The sequence below is a fragment of the Chironomus tepperi genome, unplaced genomic scaffold (genome assembly GCF_022539635.2).
Source record: "Chironomus tepperi strain 1889 unplaced genomic scaffold, CSIRO-AGI_Ctep_v1 contig_364, whole genome shotgun sequence".
Taxonomy (NCBI): domain Eukaryota; kingdom Metazoa; phylum Arthropoda; class Insecta; order Diptera; family Chironomidae; genus Chironomus; species Chironomus tepperi.
In genome coordinates this window covers 3,344,633-3,361,525 of record NW_027226486.1, presented here as the reverse complement: position 1 = coordinate 3,361,525, position 16,893 = coordinate 3,344,633, and the positions used below count along the sequence as shown (strand labels likewise).

The 16,893-nt window shown below is 33.3% G+C and overlaps 1 protein-coding gene across 1 annotated transcript in view; it reads left to right on the top strand.

Annotated features, from left to right (window-relative positions):
• Positions 1-10,604: 10,604 nt before the first annotated feature.
• The window catches only part of mav (maverick), a 33,697-nt gene continuing 27,408 nt past the window's right edge, over positions 10,605-16,893 (top strand). Inside the window, exon 1 of the mRNA XM_070646660.1 lies at positions 10,605-11,347. Coding sequence (XP_070502761.1) covers positions 11,096-11,347 — 252 coding nt within the window. The 5' untranslated portion in view covers positions 10,605-11,095. The remainder of the gene's footprint in view (positions 11,348-16,893) is intronic.

The window sequence follows — 16,893 nt, the reverse complement described above, 5'->3', positions numbered from 1 at the left end:
TTACTTACGTACTTCGCTGATTCTACAGATCAATTTAATCCATGAGTTAATCATAGATTCGCGTGAAGCTAAATACATCAAAACCCTCTCATAAATTTGAATTACCTCATGGCCACCGAGTCATTTAGCCTGAGTGTAGCCTCGTATAGCAAATATTATTATGAGTGTAGCATTTCATCCATAAATCAAAAATTAAGCAAGAAATGAGGGACAGTACGCAAATCATGTCTACAAAACTAAGAGCCAAGATATATTTAATAAGATTTTGATAAAGTTATCCCGAATAGCGTAGCATGTTCTCCAGTTTATGTTAATTAGCACAGCAACGTCGGACTTTTATAATATTTTGTGTCGCTCAGATTTCTGACAATTTTTATAGACACAGTTGTAAAATAGACAAAAATAGCTTTTCAGGCTAGCATGATTTTGAAGGGATCTGATATTGATATTTCCGGTCTAACGCCGGTCTAATGTCTTACACATCCCAAAAAATATCGTCTTGTAGCTTTTCAGCTAGCATAAATTTGATTCACAAGGATAAACATATCATAGCATTTTTATGAGCACCAAAATGTCCGCATATTTTAAGCATAAACAAGAATTAAAGTCAGAAATATTGAACTTTATCTTCTTCCTCTTTAATTTAGTTGGAATTTATGGATTCGGATTTTTGGGGGTAAATTATTGAGTCAAATTTTGGTTCCATCGCTATTAAATTATACTCGTCGTGTAATAAGAGTCGAGAATGGAATCACCCAAATGATGGGATTCGATTTTTGGGTTGCATGACTCGTAATAAAATGAACATTATCCAATGTCATGAACATTAATGCACAAATGTTTATGGAATTTTAAGCGCAGTTTTATTTTTCAATTTGGTAGGCTGAAATATTTATGGATGAGGTGGGCATTCAGCCATATTTTTTGAGCCATCTGAAGCGTTAAGGATGAAAAATCAGAGGATTTATTGCTACGCGGATTTAAATGAAATTTAAACATTTGCGGACCTAACAGAATCAACAAAAAATATCCAGAATCTCACAAACTTGACAATATCAAATTCAGCATGTTCAGCATAATAGCATTAAAACTGATAATGAATTTCTAATTTCATTCAAGAAAACGAGCTATAATTTAAATACTTATACAGCCATTAAGGCATGACTCACAGAGACATGCATTATATATTAATCAAATATAAATAATAATCCATATCAAATTTAGCTTTAGTCATATAATAATTATAATTATATCAATCATCTCTCTGAGGTTAAGTACTATACACTCAGGGAAAAATAACTTGAAATTTAATGAATTTGTGTGGAAAAATTTGAAAGTTGTTTAACGATGCAATTGTGATTTTTAAGCTTTACTTACTTACTTCGCTGTTTCTACAGATCAATTGTGATCCATGGCTTTTAATGGATGTCGCGTGAAGCTAAATACACCAAAACCTTTCCTTATATACTTGCTTACCTCATGGCTACTGAACTTTTATTAAATGGCCACCGAGTCATTTAGCCTGAGTGTAGCAGTATAGCAAATAATATTATGAGTGTAGCATTTCATACATAAATCACAAAATTAAGCAAGAAATGAGGGACAGTACGCAAATCATGTCTACAAAAGTAACGGAAATTATCTCAATAAGATTTTGATAAAGCTTCCCGAACAGCGTAGCGTATTCGTTATCTGTCACGTACTGTTTCGTTCTTTTAACAAATTTGTGGCGCTCAGATTTCATACTTATAACAAGGATATGCTGTGTGAATAGGTGACAAAAATAGCTTCAGGCTAGCATGATTCTGATGAGGATCAGATATGGTCATATTTCCGGTCTAAATCCGGTCTAATGTCTAACACATTTCTTTTAGTCTATCGGGTGCCTTCCGATGCTAGCTTTAAATCATGAATTCGGGCTAATTTATGTTAGAATCATCAAAAATCAGTTCCCCTGTAATGTTGTGACCAGTGTATGATTGCTTGTCATATCGGCAGCACTCAAGATCAACGGCAAGTATTCATCGATTTTAGACCATCGGTTTCTGATGGGAGTCGAACTCCGATCTTTGAAAAAGTTATACACCCGCCGTATCCAGTCTGCTGCCTAACCACTCGGCCACAGAAGTTTTTACTCGGCACTGCCAGATTTGCCTATTAGGCTAGATAGTTCAGGTTTCAGAATTTGAGAGGTCATGGATATTGACAACTGATCTTAAGGGCAGCGAAGTAAGTAAGTAATTATTCCAATTTCACTCTGCTCAGATCACAAAACGAGTGGTACAGTATATCCAAGTCACTTCAAGAAATAAATAAAACAGTCAATTAAGTCCAAAATTCAAACCTTAGCTCTGCCATAAAATGAGAAAGGAGGATCCTATAAATTACTTCATAAACGCAACATCCGATCGACCCTAAAGAGAAAAATTATAAATTTGATTATGCACACATGAATTAATTAAGCATGCACATGTTCTGCATAATATGCATTCCAAACTAAATGAATAGCAAAGTGTTTTCTATGAACCTTTAAAATATTAAAATTTTTGAAATATATCTCATCCATTATTCTCGCATGTGCTGCTTTAGATGGCAACAACAACAACAAAAAATTCCATTTTAAAGGTTTTTGTGTCTGAATTTCTATGAACAGAGGAGATTATTAAATAATATAATATAATAAAAATGTTCACAAAAAAATAAAAAGCAGATCCCAGAAGTGAGATGTGAACAATAAACAAAATAAGCTTTGAAGCATAAAATGAAAGAATTTTACATTCCAACAAAAGTGTATCATGAAGCTAATCCATTATAATATTTACACAGGTTGTCATGAGGCATGTTCGTTCACATGTTAAAGCATAAAGGAAGAAGTTAGTAACGATTTATTATATTGCATCACTGCCATAAATATTTTGTCGATTATCTCATGTTTTCTTCTTAATTTCCACTTTTATGTTTCACATCCAGCACAACATTCTGGCATTACTTTACACGCCGCGATTCGTTATTAATAGCCGTTCTTTTTTTGAACAAATACGGGCATAAAGTGCAACATTAAATATCTTATAACACAATATGCTGTTGTGCATATGCAGCACACAAAAAAAAGTTCTGTTTCTCGTGAAAATAATAATCATTTCATTAAGGTCTCCCCCCGGTTAACAAATGTTTGTTGAGTCATTGCTTATGCTACGATTAACTGTTGAATGGAAAATTATATCCTAATCATCAAAAATAAATTACTTAATTTGTACTTGTCGAGAGAATGAAGATGAAGAAGAATTATTGGGTCTATATCCGTAACATTGCGAAATTTGACGGGTGGCTATTGGATTTTTTGAGGTATTGTTCGTGGTTTTCATTAGAATCTTTCATGGTGATTGGCTAGAAATGGATAGGTTTGAGGGATTTACTCGGAAATTGTGTGCTGCGGCACATTGGTGGTAAGCCTCGATCGAAACCGGGCACTCAAATTCGGTTTATGGCATTTCCAAAGATTTCGGACGGCACACTAATGTACTCAGCACACAGGTTGTTCTACCACTGATTTAGATGTATGAACCAATGGTGTAAAACAGATCTAGAGGCACACATCGTGGAAATGGTCGAAAATCCAAACCCAGGCCGACTTGACTCTAGCCTAAGATCGGATTTCATCGAATCTGGCCTGACGTTGATTTGATCGAGTCTGACCTGAGTTCGGATTTCATCGAATCTGATTTGAGATTCAATTTCATCGAGTCAGACCTAAGTTTGAGAGTTTCGCTGGCTTGGTGCCGGATTTTTAGTCATTTATACGCGTATGCTTTCATTTTGATAAATTTTGAGTATTTGGAGTGATTTTGGAACATTTGAAAATTTATATATTGGTGACCCGAAAGTGCAGCTTAGCATTTTTAACCCCTTTTGATCAGTTTCTCACATTTTGACCAGAAACATAGCTCAAAAGTGTATTCAGGTCAAGTGTGGGTTTGGTTTAGAAGAAAATAGGCAAAAATTTTGCAAAAATTTTGCAAAAATCATCAATTGTTAAGGGCATTTTGCGAGAAGAATCCCAAAATTCCCTAAATATTTGTGATTCATGCAAGGCCAAGGTATGACCTTGACATAGCTAAAATGGTTTGTTGAGTTTGATCGTCATTGCTAGTGTCAGTTTGGTTCTCTTTTTGAAGTTCTCATCTTGTATTTAAGGTGACCACCGCATCTACTTTACCTTATGCTACCCAGAGCCTCGTTTGTCACAACCTACTCATGTCACCAAAATGTTCGATATGAATTACATTAACATTCCTAATAAATATCAATGTAATTCATATGAAACATTTTGGTTGCATGAGTAACACGCGCCTTAGTTTACAAGAAATCCAGAATATTTCAAAGAAATGATTAAAATTGATAAAAATTTGATAAAAATGTGATTGATGACTTCGCAATTTTTTGAAGAATCAATCCTCTAGTCATCCCCATACCAAACCATAGAAAGGTATCCGGCATAAAAGAAAAAAAAAAAACCAGTGAATGAATTCACGTTTTTTTTCGCACCTTTCATTCGCTTAACCTTTAATAGCAAATAATATTTTAACCATTGAGTCATCAATCCCCAAAGCCTCATTAAGTGAATCACCTCTTCTAATAGATATTTCGCTAGCTCATGTTTCGACTGCAATTCATGAAATTAATTTTTCATGTAACCAAATCCTACGTCAGTCAAATCAAATATTGTGTTGATTAAAAAAAAAAGAGACACACAATCGATATTAAATAGAGTAAAACATGCTGTTACTCTTTGGCGCCACTCATTTTCATAATATTTTGCCATTACTCATTTTTATGTGTGAATGAACGGAATCAAAGATTGTATCAAAGAATGTATTGAATGGAATTCTTGTACGAACATGTCATAAACTGTACGTAATGATACGTAAAGTAGTCAAACAATATCATTCTGGGAAATGAGATAAAGTAAGTGACGTAGTCTTCGATACTGTATGGCTTTCTATTCTGCTTCTTCTTTATTTTTTGTGGTTTAATGGATGTTAATGTAGAACGAAAGTATGAATGATTAACAAAAAAAGAAGAGAAGTACTGAATCATTTAGTAATGCTTTGCGGCTATTTGAATTTAGAGTAGGATTGATGTACAATAGGATGTAGTACAAATTATGCATGAAACATTTCTTAATTGTAAAATGTTGCGAAATCCGGGACAGACAAGGAATTCCACGAAATATTTCAAAGTTTATTTGACAAAAGCTTTTGGGTACGAGAAGTTTTTAGTCATTGCTTTCTTGGAATGGATTCGATATTTATGAAATTGCAAGTCATTTGTGGATTTATTGAAATAGTTGTGAAATGATTTGTATAGTTTTGGGAGTGCAGTAGTGAAAGGAATACAGAAGTTGTGTAATTTGGATATGGCACTATGTAATATAGTTGAATGACCTCCAATAGGTAAATGGTCATTCAACTTTATGGTTAAGGAATATATAATCCGAAATTGAATGACGTCAACTTGGAATCAATTACTTACATACTTCACTGGTCGTCCTAGAATCCTTACTCGTTAAACTATCAATAGCCATGAAAATGAATGCACAGATGCAGAAAACTGCAGGGTCTGAGAAACGCATATAAACGCGCACTATAAGGTACAAATCAAATTCTCAAATGACGTCTAAAACTGGCTTTATAACAGGCTGACCTTTGCAAGTTAATTACTAACCTTTATGGCTGGGACGCACGTCATTGCCCCGCGGAGACGACATCAAAAGCCGGTTCTATTCTCGAGAACTTCTGCCAGTTCGAAATGTAAAGGACTTTTCAACACCTCCAAACCAGGAATTATTTAGCCTTCTTGTAAATCCCTTACCATCTGCCAATTGCCAATTCCAAATGCTTCACTGTCTCTATCAACAGCTTCTGTCTTCTTTGTCCACCCTCATGCTCTTTCGCCATCCACAAATCTACTCAGAATTACACATTTCCTGTTAATTCAACAAACAACCTCCAAACCTCACAATTCCTCTATTTTAAGAATCCCTGCCAAACAATAGCATCAACCAGTACTTGGTACATAACCTTTAAAGCATCTGATCTTCCTTTAAATCAAACATCCATTTTTTATATTGTTCAAATATATGTCCTCGTGTAGGCAATCCTTTTTCATATCTTCAAGGCTTATTTTCAATCCGTCATTCTCAAAAATTTTATTGCTCCCGAAAAAAAGGTTTCTTTTTTTATGACGAAAGCACGAGGAAATACTTTATGTAATCTATTTCACGATGACATTAAATGATGTTTCGGAAAAATGGGGGGGTGATTTGAGGATGACGTTCGTTGAATTGACTGCATGATATTCGAATTCTTTTCATATTCAGTTTTGTGAAGAAATCTTCGAACCTTAATAATTTCTATGAAGGTTAATGTATTAATTTTGAATATGACAATACAAGGGTGATTAAAGAACTCTTGGAAAGAGACTGTCCGAAAGGAACACAACATGAAAAAATGGGAATATAACGTTCCTAGACCGAGATGACTCTGGTGTGGAGTCGAATTGGACAAAATTCAGCTCCATGTTATATAGAGTCACAGAGCACTGTTTTTGACGTTTTCACGCGGTGCTTTCTTTGAACTAATGACATATCCGCGAATAAGGTGAAAAATGTGACTCTAAGCCGGCATGACTCTAGCAAGAGGTCGGATTCTGTGTAAACCTGCTCACGATTGCTCGGAGTCACATTGTTCGTCTTCTCTACGCCGTGTGCCTTTTGGATATATAAACATCAAGCAATAGAACACTTTTTAGACACTAACTAAGCGAAGCCATGAATCAAAGTTGATCCATACGACCAGCAAATTAAGTAAGTAAATAAGTCAGTAGGGAACTAAGAACAACATAACTAAAAGATCAGACATCATAAGTGAATGACCACAAACGTGAACAGCATACGTGATATCAACAAAACATTATCCGCATGGAATTAGAAGGAAAATAAAGCAGTAAGTAAAAAAAAATTGCAATTACTTATATGACAACACCTGTACAAGTACTAAATCGATTGATTTTACGCTAGTTTGATTTTTTGTGTGTTCTTATAGCTGAATGGTAAATAAACGAAAAATAAAAAATGATTGATTGAAATTACCTCAGTTCTTTTGTGATGGTTTGAACTGATTAATGTTATTATTCCTTAAAATGGGCATTAATAAATAACACATAAGATCCGTTTTGGGATTTCTAAACTTTTTTATTTATTATTTTACAGAGTTCATGGTTTAATGTGTTGCGGGATATTCTGTAATTATTGAAGGGAATCTCAATATTTTGTGGTTTTCTGCTAAATGATTCATTCAAGACGTGACTTTTACTTTTAATGAGAATTTAACCTTCTTCAACTATTTTTATCACATCCAATTGTTCAGACTATTCAGTCGCTTCCGTTGGTGCCTTAAATTGAGCTTTGATGAATAAAATCAATTGAATTTCCATAAAATAATCATAATATTCTCAATATCGATATAATATAAATTCCATAAGCAGTGATAACAAGCTCAAAAGAATATGGGGATTTTTTTGACTATACATGATGATAAGAAGGCATTCATTGTGGATTGCTTTTCTTAGAACTTGATATTAAATAATAAGATTACTGTTGAAAAGGCTTTTCTGCATCTTTATGACTTTTTTGTACGTATTGAGTCGTGTCGTGTTAGAATGAATGTTCATAAGATCCACAATCTTTATTCAGACATATTTCAGAGATTTGATTGTCATGATTGGCATTCTAGTGAATAATCTTAGTCCATAAAGCTTCAATTTAGAGATTTGCTTAAAGATAATTGTGATGTGAAGACAATTTAAAGGTCATATGGCATTAGAAAAGGCTTTAAAGTGTCTTCAGACAGACCTGCGAATAGATCCAGTCGATGCCGAATAGGACAAGTCGATTTATTGATCAAACTCCGCATCAAACCAACAAGACTCTAGCACGATACCAGATTTAAACAAAATACGGCGCCAAGTCAGAATCACATTGACCTGAGATCAGCCTTTGAATCAATTAACCGATTTATGCTCTTTATTGCTGCTCAGACATCACAAATATTTATTACTCTATAAGTCTGCTACTAAAATTGTCATTCATCGCATCTAAATGTCCTTATTAAGCTTATTTCTTCTTCCAATTTAATATTGATTTTGGTATTTTATCAAGACATTGATTAAAGCTAGGAATTTGAATTGCTGAACTTCATTTGAAATGATTACGACTTAAAAGCATTAAAATATCATCAAAATAAAACAAAAGCGTATTTAATCATCCGTGGGAACACTTCCATCACGAGTCAGCAATTATAATTGAGATATCAGTTTCACCATATTCGGATAGAAACCATCAGAGCGATAAGAAAACATTGAATATTTCAGATATTCATTCACAAAATGTCAAACACATTTTCTACTAAGCTTAGCTGAGTCATAAATCAGGCCACACTTTTTGGCTATTTTTGGAATGATCATAAAAAGGTAAAAATTATGAAATATTTTGCATAGATTTACGTGACTCTGACCATGGATTATTTCTAGATCTAGCTAGATGCTCTAAATCTTTTCTTAAACTCAACAGATGACTTGTTCACATCGACTTATCTATATGCAAAATTATTTAAATTTTTTATCATAATATATTACAAAGATACGCAGCAATTTAGCATAAGCTGACAACATTTAGCACCCGATTGATTGTCTAATATTGAGTAGGATTCGGACAGAATATTATGCTGATTAAGGGGCTACTGTGAGGTTGATTTAAATGGTAGGTGTTGCTATGGACAGCGAAGGTAGACATAAGTTGATGAACTACTGATTCGAGGCTATCAAAGAAGAGCTACGTTTGCATTAGATCCGAGGATGTACACGTGCAGCATAGTGTGACAAACAAGCCCACAAAGGTAGGATATATGGTGGCTATCATTACTCGGATGTATTCAGGAGGTACGTCTGGGACTTACTTGCTTACATTACGTCATCTTACTCTATTGCTGGCTTTCACCTTCTTTGCCCAAATTTTCTGTTCACATGTTAAGCTAAAATTCGTTAGGTCATTGGTCGTTAACCTTTCTTGCGCCACGGGACATTTCAGCCCGCAACATACTTGAATAACTGCTCTAAGATATATTTGTGTGACAATTCTATTAGTTTATATACCCCTTTATTTTGAGACCAAAATTCTTCTCAATCGATATCAAAACTGAAATTGTCAATACTGCTTATATCGGTAACGGTTTCGGACCTGACAATCTCCGGTATCGATTCCAGTCTCAGTTACAGTCTCGGTTCCGCTGTCGGTCTTGGTTGAAGTGTCCCAATCTCGGTCTTGGTCTGAAGTGCCAATCTCGGTTTCGTTCTCGGACTTAATCCCAATCTGGGTGTCCGTTCTCAGTCTCAATCTTAGGTTCCAATTTCGGTCCCAACTCGGTTCCATTCTCAGTACAAATCTAGGTTCCAATTCTCGGTCCAATCTCGGTTCCATTCTCAGTTCCAATCTTGATTCCGTTCTCAGTCTCAATTTAGGTTCCATTCTTAGTCACAATCTCGGTTCCGTTCTGGGTCCCATCTCAGTTTCAGTGAGAATCAGAATCTCGGTCCCGTTCTCAGTGTCAGTGTTGGTCCCGGTTTCGAACTCTTTCATTGTTAGAATTCCGATCTCGATCTCAGTCTTAGCAAGAAATCAATCACCTGAATAATATAGATAATATAGCGTTAAATACCTTCCCATCCTTTCTCCTAAAATACCAAAAAATCACTAAGAAATGCCACCGTTATGATTAAGAAGAACAAAAAAAGCTTGTTGATATGCGACAATCAATAAAAATTTTGTGGGAAAACACAGAAAAGAGTAATGAAATATTCCAAACAGGAATTTTTGTTTCTTTTCTTCTTAAACTAAAGCGTGGCAAATTTAAGATAATAATAATTTTTTAAGGCAATAAGAAGAACTGCCTTGAAAAAAAAAAAAAAAATCTTATCGAGACTGTCTCCGGAAATGTGTGAGAAAATGAAGATTTCAACGTTCTTGTAAGACATGCACATTGATTTTATGAGTACAAAAAAATGTATCGACATAATCTCATGATTTATATAGCCCAAATATAGCCTATATGGCAAAGTTGATGATATACTATAAGCAGAAGGAAAGAGAAAAAGAGTCGTTTACGACACGAAGAGACGATACAATACACAAAAACAAATCTACAAAAGACAGCTGACATGGAAATAAAGTCATACACATATGCATGACTTTAAAAGATATACAAATAAGACACACGAAGGAACAGAAAAGAAGAAAAAAATAAAAATTTTTATTTTGTGTACATTCTCAAATCTCAAAAGAATGCCTTAAGAGAGAGAGGCCCACAAATTCATTCAACTATACTCACACTTGTGCATAAAGCATTAAGTCACACAAACCAAAAAAAAAAAAACACAATTTTTCTCATTTTTTTTTTATAAAAAAATATTAAATTTGTATTAAATCAAGTTTTTCTTTTTTTTTTGTGCTGTGCTTTCCATTCAGATTTCAGTTTCGTTAAGCACATGAAATGAAACGGAGGTGTTTTGGATGAGCGGAGTTAAAAAATTATTTAATATTATTGAATTATTATTATTATATATAAATATATATCAGAAAGTGTTAACAACGCGGAGGACGTACAACAAGTTTTAATTTAGAGTCAATTACAAAATTCAAGTCAAGACACGCGAGAATAAACAACATCTAATTAGTTGAATAATAGTGACAAACTGAGATAAAAAATCTAAAATAGCAAAAAAAGAGAGAGAAATTTTTTATGCATGCTGTATATGCATCGGAAAAATTCGAAATTCATTGATTATTTTTGGGCTGAACACGCGACACTGAAAAACACACAAAAAAAGAGCTAAAAAAAAATTAAAAAAAGTCAAAGATATGTTGATGAAATTTAACAAACTGAGAACGATAATAATTAATCGAAAATATTTGAAAAACTACACATTAAAAGTACGTGAGAAATAAGTCAATAATCCTCAAAAAAGAATTTAAGTCTATGATATGGGAGTAAAAATTGAAATCAGTGAAATTATAATTATTAGATTTATTATTTATTATCTAATGTTAAGTGCCAGCTGTGATATTAAATTAATTACCTGTGATATTCATCATATGATACAAAGTTATTACAACAATAGTCGAGATGCTGTTATGGATATCGATACGACTAATAGTTTAAAGATTAATGCTACAGAATTAGAGCAGCACATAATGAATGGATTAAACATGAAAACAAAGCCGGACGTTAATCTGGTATGTGGATTTATATTTTTTTTTTATTACTATTTAAATGATTTTGTTTAGTTCCTTTTTGCGCATTTTACGGACAATTGTTAAGGTTAACTTGACTAAGTATTTACAGACTATAGTTGTTGTTTCTGATTTTGTGGGATGGGATTATGGGATGATTATTGATGGGGTCTTTAAATATGATATCTAAAATTCTTGAATGGATGTTTCTTAAAGATTTTCTAGACCGAGACCAAAACTTCTCAATCTTGAGACCAAGAATCCAAAGAATTCGCTTGTAATCTCGATCTCGATCACAGTCTCGGTTTCGCTGTCGGTTTCTCGATGACTCGGTGTCCCGGTTTCGATTTCAATCTCAATTTTGAATCCAAAATTCGTCAAATTTGAGACTTCGCAAACCGTAATGGTTCCTCCATTTATAGAGTTATTCGAATCATAATCAGATGTGATCATATGGATCCGACTATCTGAAAAATACACGGTTTGAAAATGTTTGGAAAAAGTGTCCCAGGACGGCATGATTCTGGCTTCAAGTCGGATTCGGTAACATCCGGCACATCGCTAAAGTCTGATTGGCCTGGAGACAATATTTTGACTTTTCAAGCCATGTGCCTTTCTGGAATGGCTATTGACCACAAGAACTCCTTTCTGTAGACGTCCCTATCACTATTCAGAACAGTGCAAGTCAGTTAATCGAACAAAAATTCAGCAATGGACCGACGTGACTCCAGAATAGTACTGGATTTAATGCAGGCATGGCGTCAAATCTGGCACCACGTTAGAATCACGTCAACCTGTGACCAGATTTTAGATTGACTTGTGCTATTCGGGAATGATTCTCTACATAAATTCCAATCATTCCATGCTGTAAACTAGATGCTCCTTTATCTCATCTTATCTTCAAAAGTAACCTATATGCGCCTCTGATCACACAAATATTCATTCTACATACTCACTCTTAAAATTTTTATCTCTTATTTTTCCGAAAAAAAAAAAAAACTTATTTTTGGACACAACAGAAACATTTTAATTGACATTAAGTCAAGAAGATTGTAGAGATACACATAACGACACATCATGAGAAAGAAGATGCAAATTTGTTGTTTTTGTTGTTTTTTTTGTGTCGCATACACTACGATACCAAAAAAAAAAAAATGAGTCGGAACAAACCTGTCCGCACAACCTGTAATGAAACAATTCAATATCAGTAATTAACTGCTTATTTTCTTTCTTGTTCCCGGTCGTTGACAAATTGAAATTCTTCACTTTATTTGCTTGATGCTTGTTTGTTTATTTAGTCTTATTTTGTACTGTTAATGGACTCTGCTTTATTTGCTCATTACTAAGTAGCAACTTTCATTAAAAATAATATTATTTCTGCTGTTGCTTCTTATCGTAAGACTTAAGTCATGGCTTTACTATAATTATTATGTAATTTAAATACTTGATCAACACCTATAGACTGAATATTTAAATATTTCTGTTTCTCAATGGAATTACGGACGGTTATCATAGTTCTGGTATTTTAGTGTGGTGAGTGGAAATTCTTGATTTTTTCAATAAAGATATGTCAGTCGTGGTATTTTTTACTATTTTATAATTAACTGCTAAGACAGGCGGAGTTAGGATGTTTTTAAGATGAAAAAATGGAGTTTTGGTGCATTTTGTCCAAAAGATTTAGATTTGTAGAGCAGGAAGTTGGTTTGAATTTTACATAGAGTTGAGTTGAATTTAGTAGTTTTTGGCTGTAACTTCTAGTTCGTCGAAGGCTACAGGACTGCGTTTTTTGTCACCAGGGGTCAATTTCTCTTGGAGTGGTACGATACGGGATTATATAGGTACAACTCTGGTACGGTACAATGGTCTACACTTGGTATGACAAATTACCACTGTACACTTACGTACTTGCTTACTTCCTTCCTTGACGAAGGCGTGCAAGAGCCCATTATCGCATTTAGAGTTCGTTTGGATCTTTGTTTAGATAACCTATGTCAGTTTTTAATTCCCAGCACTTTTGAACCGATGCTCACACAGCAATCCGATGAGCTCTTACTACTGTACCGTATAACCACGGGGAATCAGACCTAAAAATTTGAAAACCTATTTTTTTATTAAAATAATCTTTTTTTAACAAAATCTTCAAAAAAATCCCAAATTTTGAATTTCACAATTTTCTGAAAATCACAAAAGAATTAATACTGAATTCCTTAACAAGATTACTTAAAAACTCACTAAAATGCAAACTTTTCAAATAGTACTAAAGTATCTTCAAATATTTGCACAATTTCCATCTTCAAGAAGTCTTGTCCGACAGTAAGAAGTAGCTTATTCTTTATAAAGAAATAGATGGAATTTCTGAGGAAAAACAAAAGTTTTCATCAGATAAATGGAAGATTTCTTCAAATAAAATAAAAGAAAATTCTTTAAGCACATAAACTTTAGTTCTAACCAAATAGATCTTTCTTTGGGCTATTCAAATTGAATTCTGTTGAATTGAGTCCTTAAATAAGAAGGTATGTACATTTGAAGAGCACATTAAAGATTTGAGGAGAAATTGCTTAAATTAAGGTTAGTTTTCTGAGTGTCTTAATATCAAGCAGCATTTCAGGCATGAAAATTGATCAAAATCAGTCGATATGGCAGTGGTAATCTGTGTGCCGTCAAAAATGCCTTGAACCATATGCCGCGTGCGATTTGGTCGAGGATTATCACCAGAATGTGTCACAAAAATTTGGCAAAGGTTGCCCAACACTGCGGTATGGTACAGTCAGAGCAACATTACGTCTTACGGTTAATTCGATTAGTCGACTACGAAATCTCGACTTCGATCTCTGACCTTATCAGAGTCGTTCCAGAGCTTTTCTAATTCATGTTCTTGTGAGTCACTGTGAGTATCCAACGAATTTTGTCAAAATTCTAAAATAATCCCCCAAAATTATCAAGTCAATGTTAAAAAATCATTTCTAAATGCTCTACTATTTGACATAATGCCAAAAAGCCACCCAGTGTTTCAAACATTCACACCTATGTCTTAACAGAAAAATCAATTTATCACATTTAATCCAATTCGGCTTATCAAGCATCTCAAATTTCTTGTCATCAAATCTAACGTCTCAATTTTCATTAACGATCATATCCATCAGTTTCACAGATAGGCATGTGATAACATCGTGTCATAAAAAGTGCGATGATCTGGTATCACACGGACATCGATGACTTGATTTTTGAGTTTTTGAATGGAAATTCCGTCTGATTAAACTTTGTTACCGTCACATGCTATGCAATAAAATTAAATGAGAATGAATATTATAAATTATATAGTCTATAAGCCTTAATACTTTTGCTTCTTCTTTTGTGCTATTTTGTATAGAAGTGAATTAAGCGTGGAAATTCGGAAAGTGTTTTTGTTGCTGTACTTACCCATAATTTTTATTGCATAATAATAACATTAATAATTTACATAATTCACTTTTTTTCATCGCATTATGTTAAGGAGTATGTACTTAACTATGCAAATTGAATTGTTGTCGTTGGCTTTTTATGCTGCTTTGAGTTTAAAGTGCTGCAGTGGTGGGCAACATATGTGATGCGGTGTAGATTGGTGGTATGCTATGATCCAAACATGACGTGCGGTTCTCGGTGGATCCAAAAAATTGAGGCGTATCAATGCAGTGCGACACATTGCATTGTGACATAGTGCAGAGCGACACAGTGCAGAACGACACAGTGCAGTGTGACACAATGCAGAGCGACACAAAATACAGTGTGACAAAATGCAGAGCGACACATTGCAATGCGACACCGTGTTGAGCGACACTGTGCAGTGTAACGCAGTCCACAGCGACACTGTGCAGTGCGACATTGTTAAGAGCGACACAGCGCAGAGCAACAATGTTTAGTGCGACACTGTGCAGTGCGACACAATGCAGTGCGACACAGTACAGAATGTCGTATGCAATGTTCTGTTTCGGTCGAAGCTTACGACTAATGCACATTGCCCACCACTGACCAAAACTCATGATTATGACAGAAAAAACATCATCTTGTCTTAATGCTCTTGATACAAAAAACTGAACATCATTAATATGCGTGATTGTGTGATCATTTCGAAAAAAAATCCATGATTATCTTCATCTTCTTTTATTTTATATGCCTATAAGTCCATGCCTTAACAGATTTTAATGACGATAATACAAAAAAATTTAAATAAAATGGATTTCTAATCGAATTTTATGTCGGCATTAATTAACAACAAAGCCGTATACCGAGAGACAGATAAAGAAGAAATGAAAGAAATTCCATCACGATCTAATACATGCACATGATAGCTACATGCGGTTAGGTGGGTGTGCATTTATTATTTTTTATGAATAACTACATCTCGAGACATCTCACAAATATATGTAGATGTATAAATTTGTTATTCATTTTTTTTTTTTGTCCCTACATCTGTACTATAATAAATGTTACTAATTAGGAAAAACACTATAACCGTTCAATTGGGGACACGATGAGAAAATTTTTGAATATTTTTTTTCTCTCACAACGAAAGAAATCTTTCAGCTTGACATTGTGATTCAATGATTTATAACAATCGGTGTAAATTTGAAACATCGTCAGACAGTAGTCTAGCAAGTGTTTCGATTTATTACGAAAAAGTTTTGCTTTAAGGCAGCCTACGAAAAAACATTTCTACTACTTTATATTAAAAAATTATTGAAAACATTGAGATATTAATTGGGGAAATTTAAACGCATTTTTAACGGGTTTTCTATTTTGTAAGGAAGATTTCAAAATTTGAATTGTAAAAGATTTCGAACTTAAAATTTTGAAAGATTTCAAATTTTGAATTTTGAAAGATTTTAAATTTTGAATTTTGAAAGATTTCAAATTTTGAATTTTGAAAGACTTTGAATTTTGAAAAATTTAAAATTTTGAATTTTGAATTTTGAAAGATTTCAAATTTTGAATTTTGAAAGATTTCAAATTTTGAATTTTGAAAGATTTCAAATTTTGAAAGATTTTAAATTTTTCAATTTTGAAAGATTTCAAATTTTGAGTTTTGAGAGATTTCAAATTTTGAATTTTAAATTTTTACAAATTTCAAATTTTGAATTTTAAATTTTAACAAATTTCAAAATTTGAATTTTAAATTTTAACAAATTTCAAAATTTGAATTTTAAATTTTAACAAATTTCAAATTTTGGATTTTAAATTTTAACAAGTTTAAATTTTTGGAATTTTAACAAGTTTCAAATTTTGAATTTTTGAAAATTTCAAATTTTGCATTTTTGAAAATTTCAAATTTTGAACTTTAATAAATTTCAAATGTTTTAATTCGACAAATTTTGAATTTTCAAACAATTTAAAAACTTAAAATTTTAACAGATTTTCCTAAGAATTTAAAATTTTATCCAGCCATCCAAAATGAAATCTCAATCTCTCCACATTCTCAATGCACTACATAAATTAAAAAAGAGCGAAGACACAAAAACACCGAAAGTACAAATTTAGCAATCAATAAGAAGAAATTTGGCCTTCACGTAAGA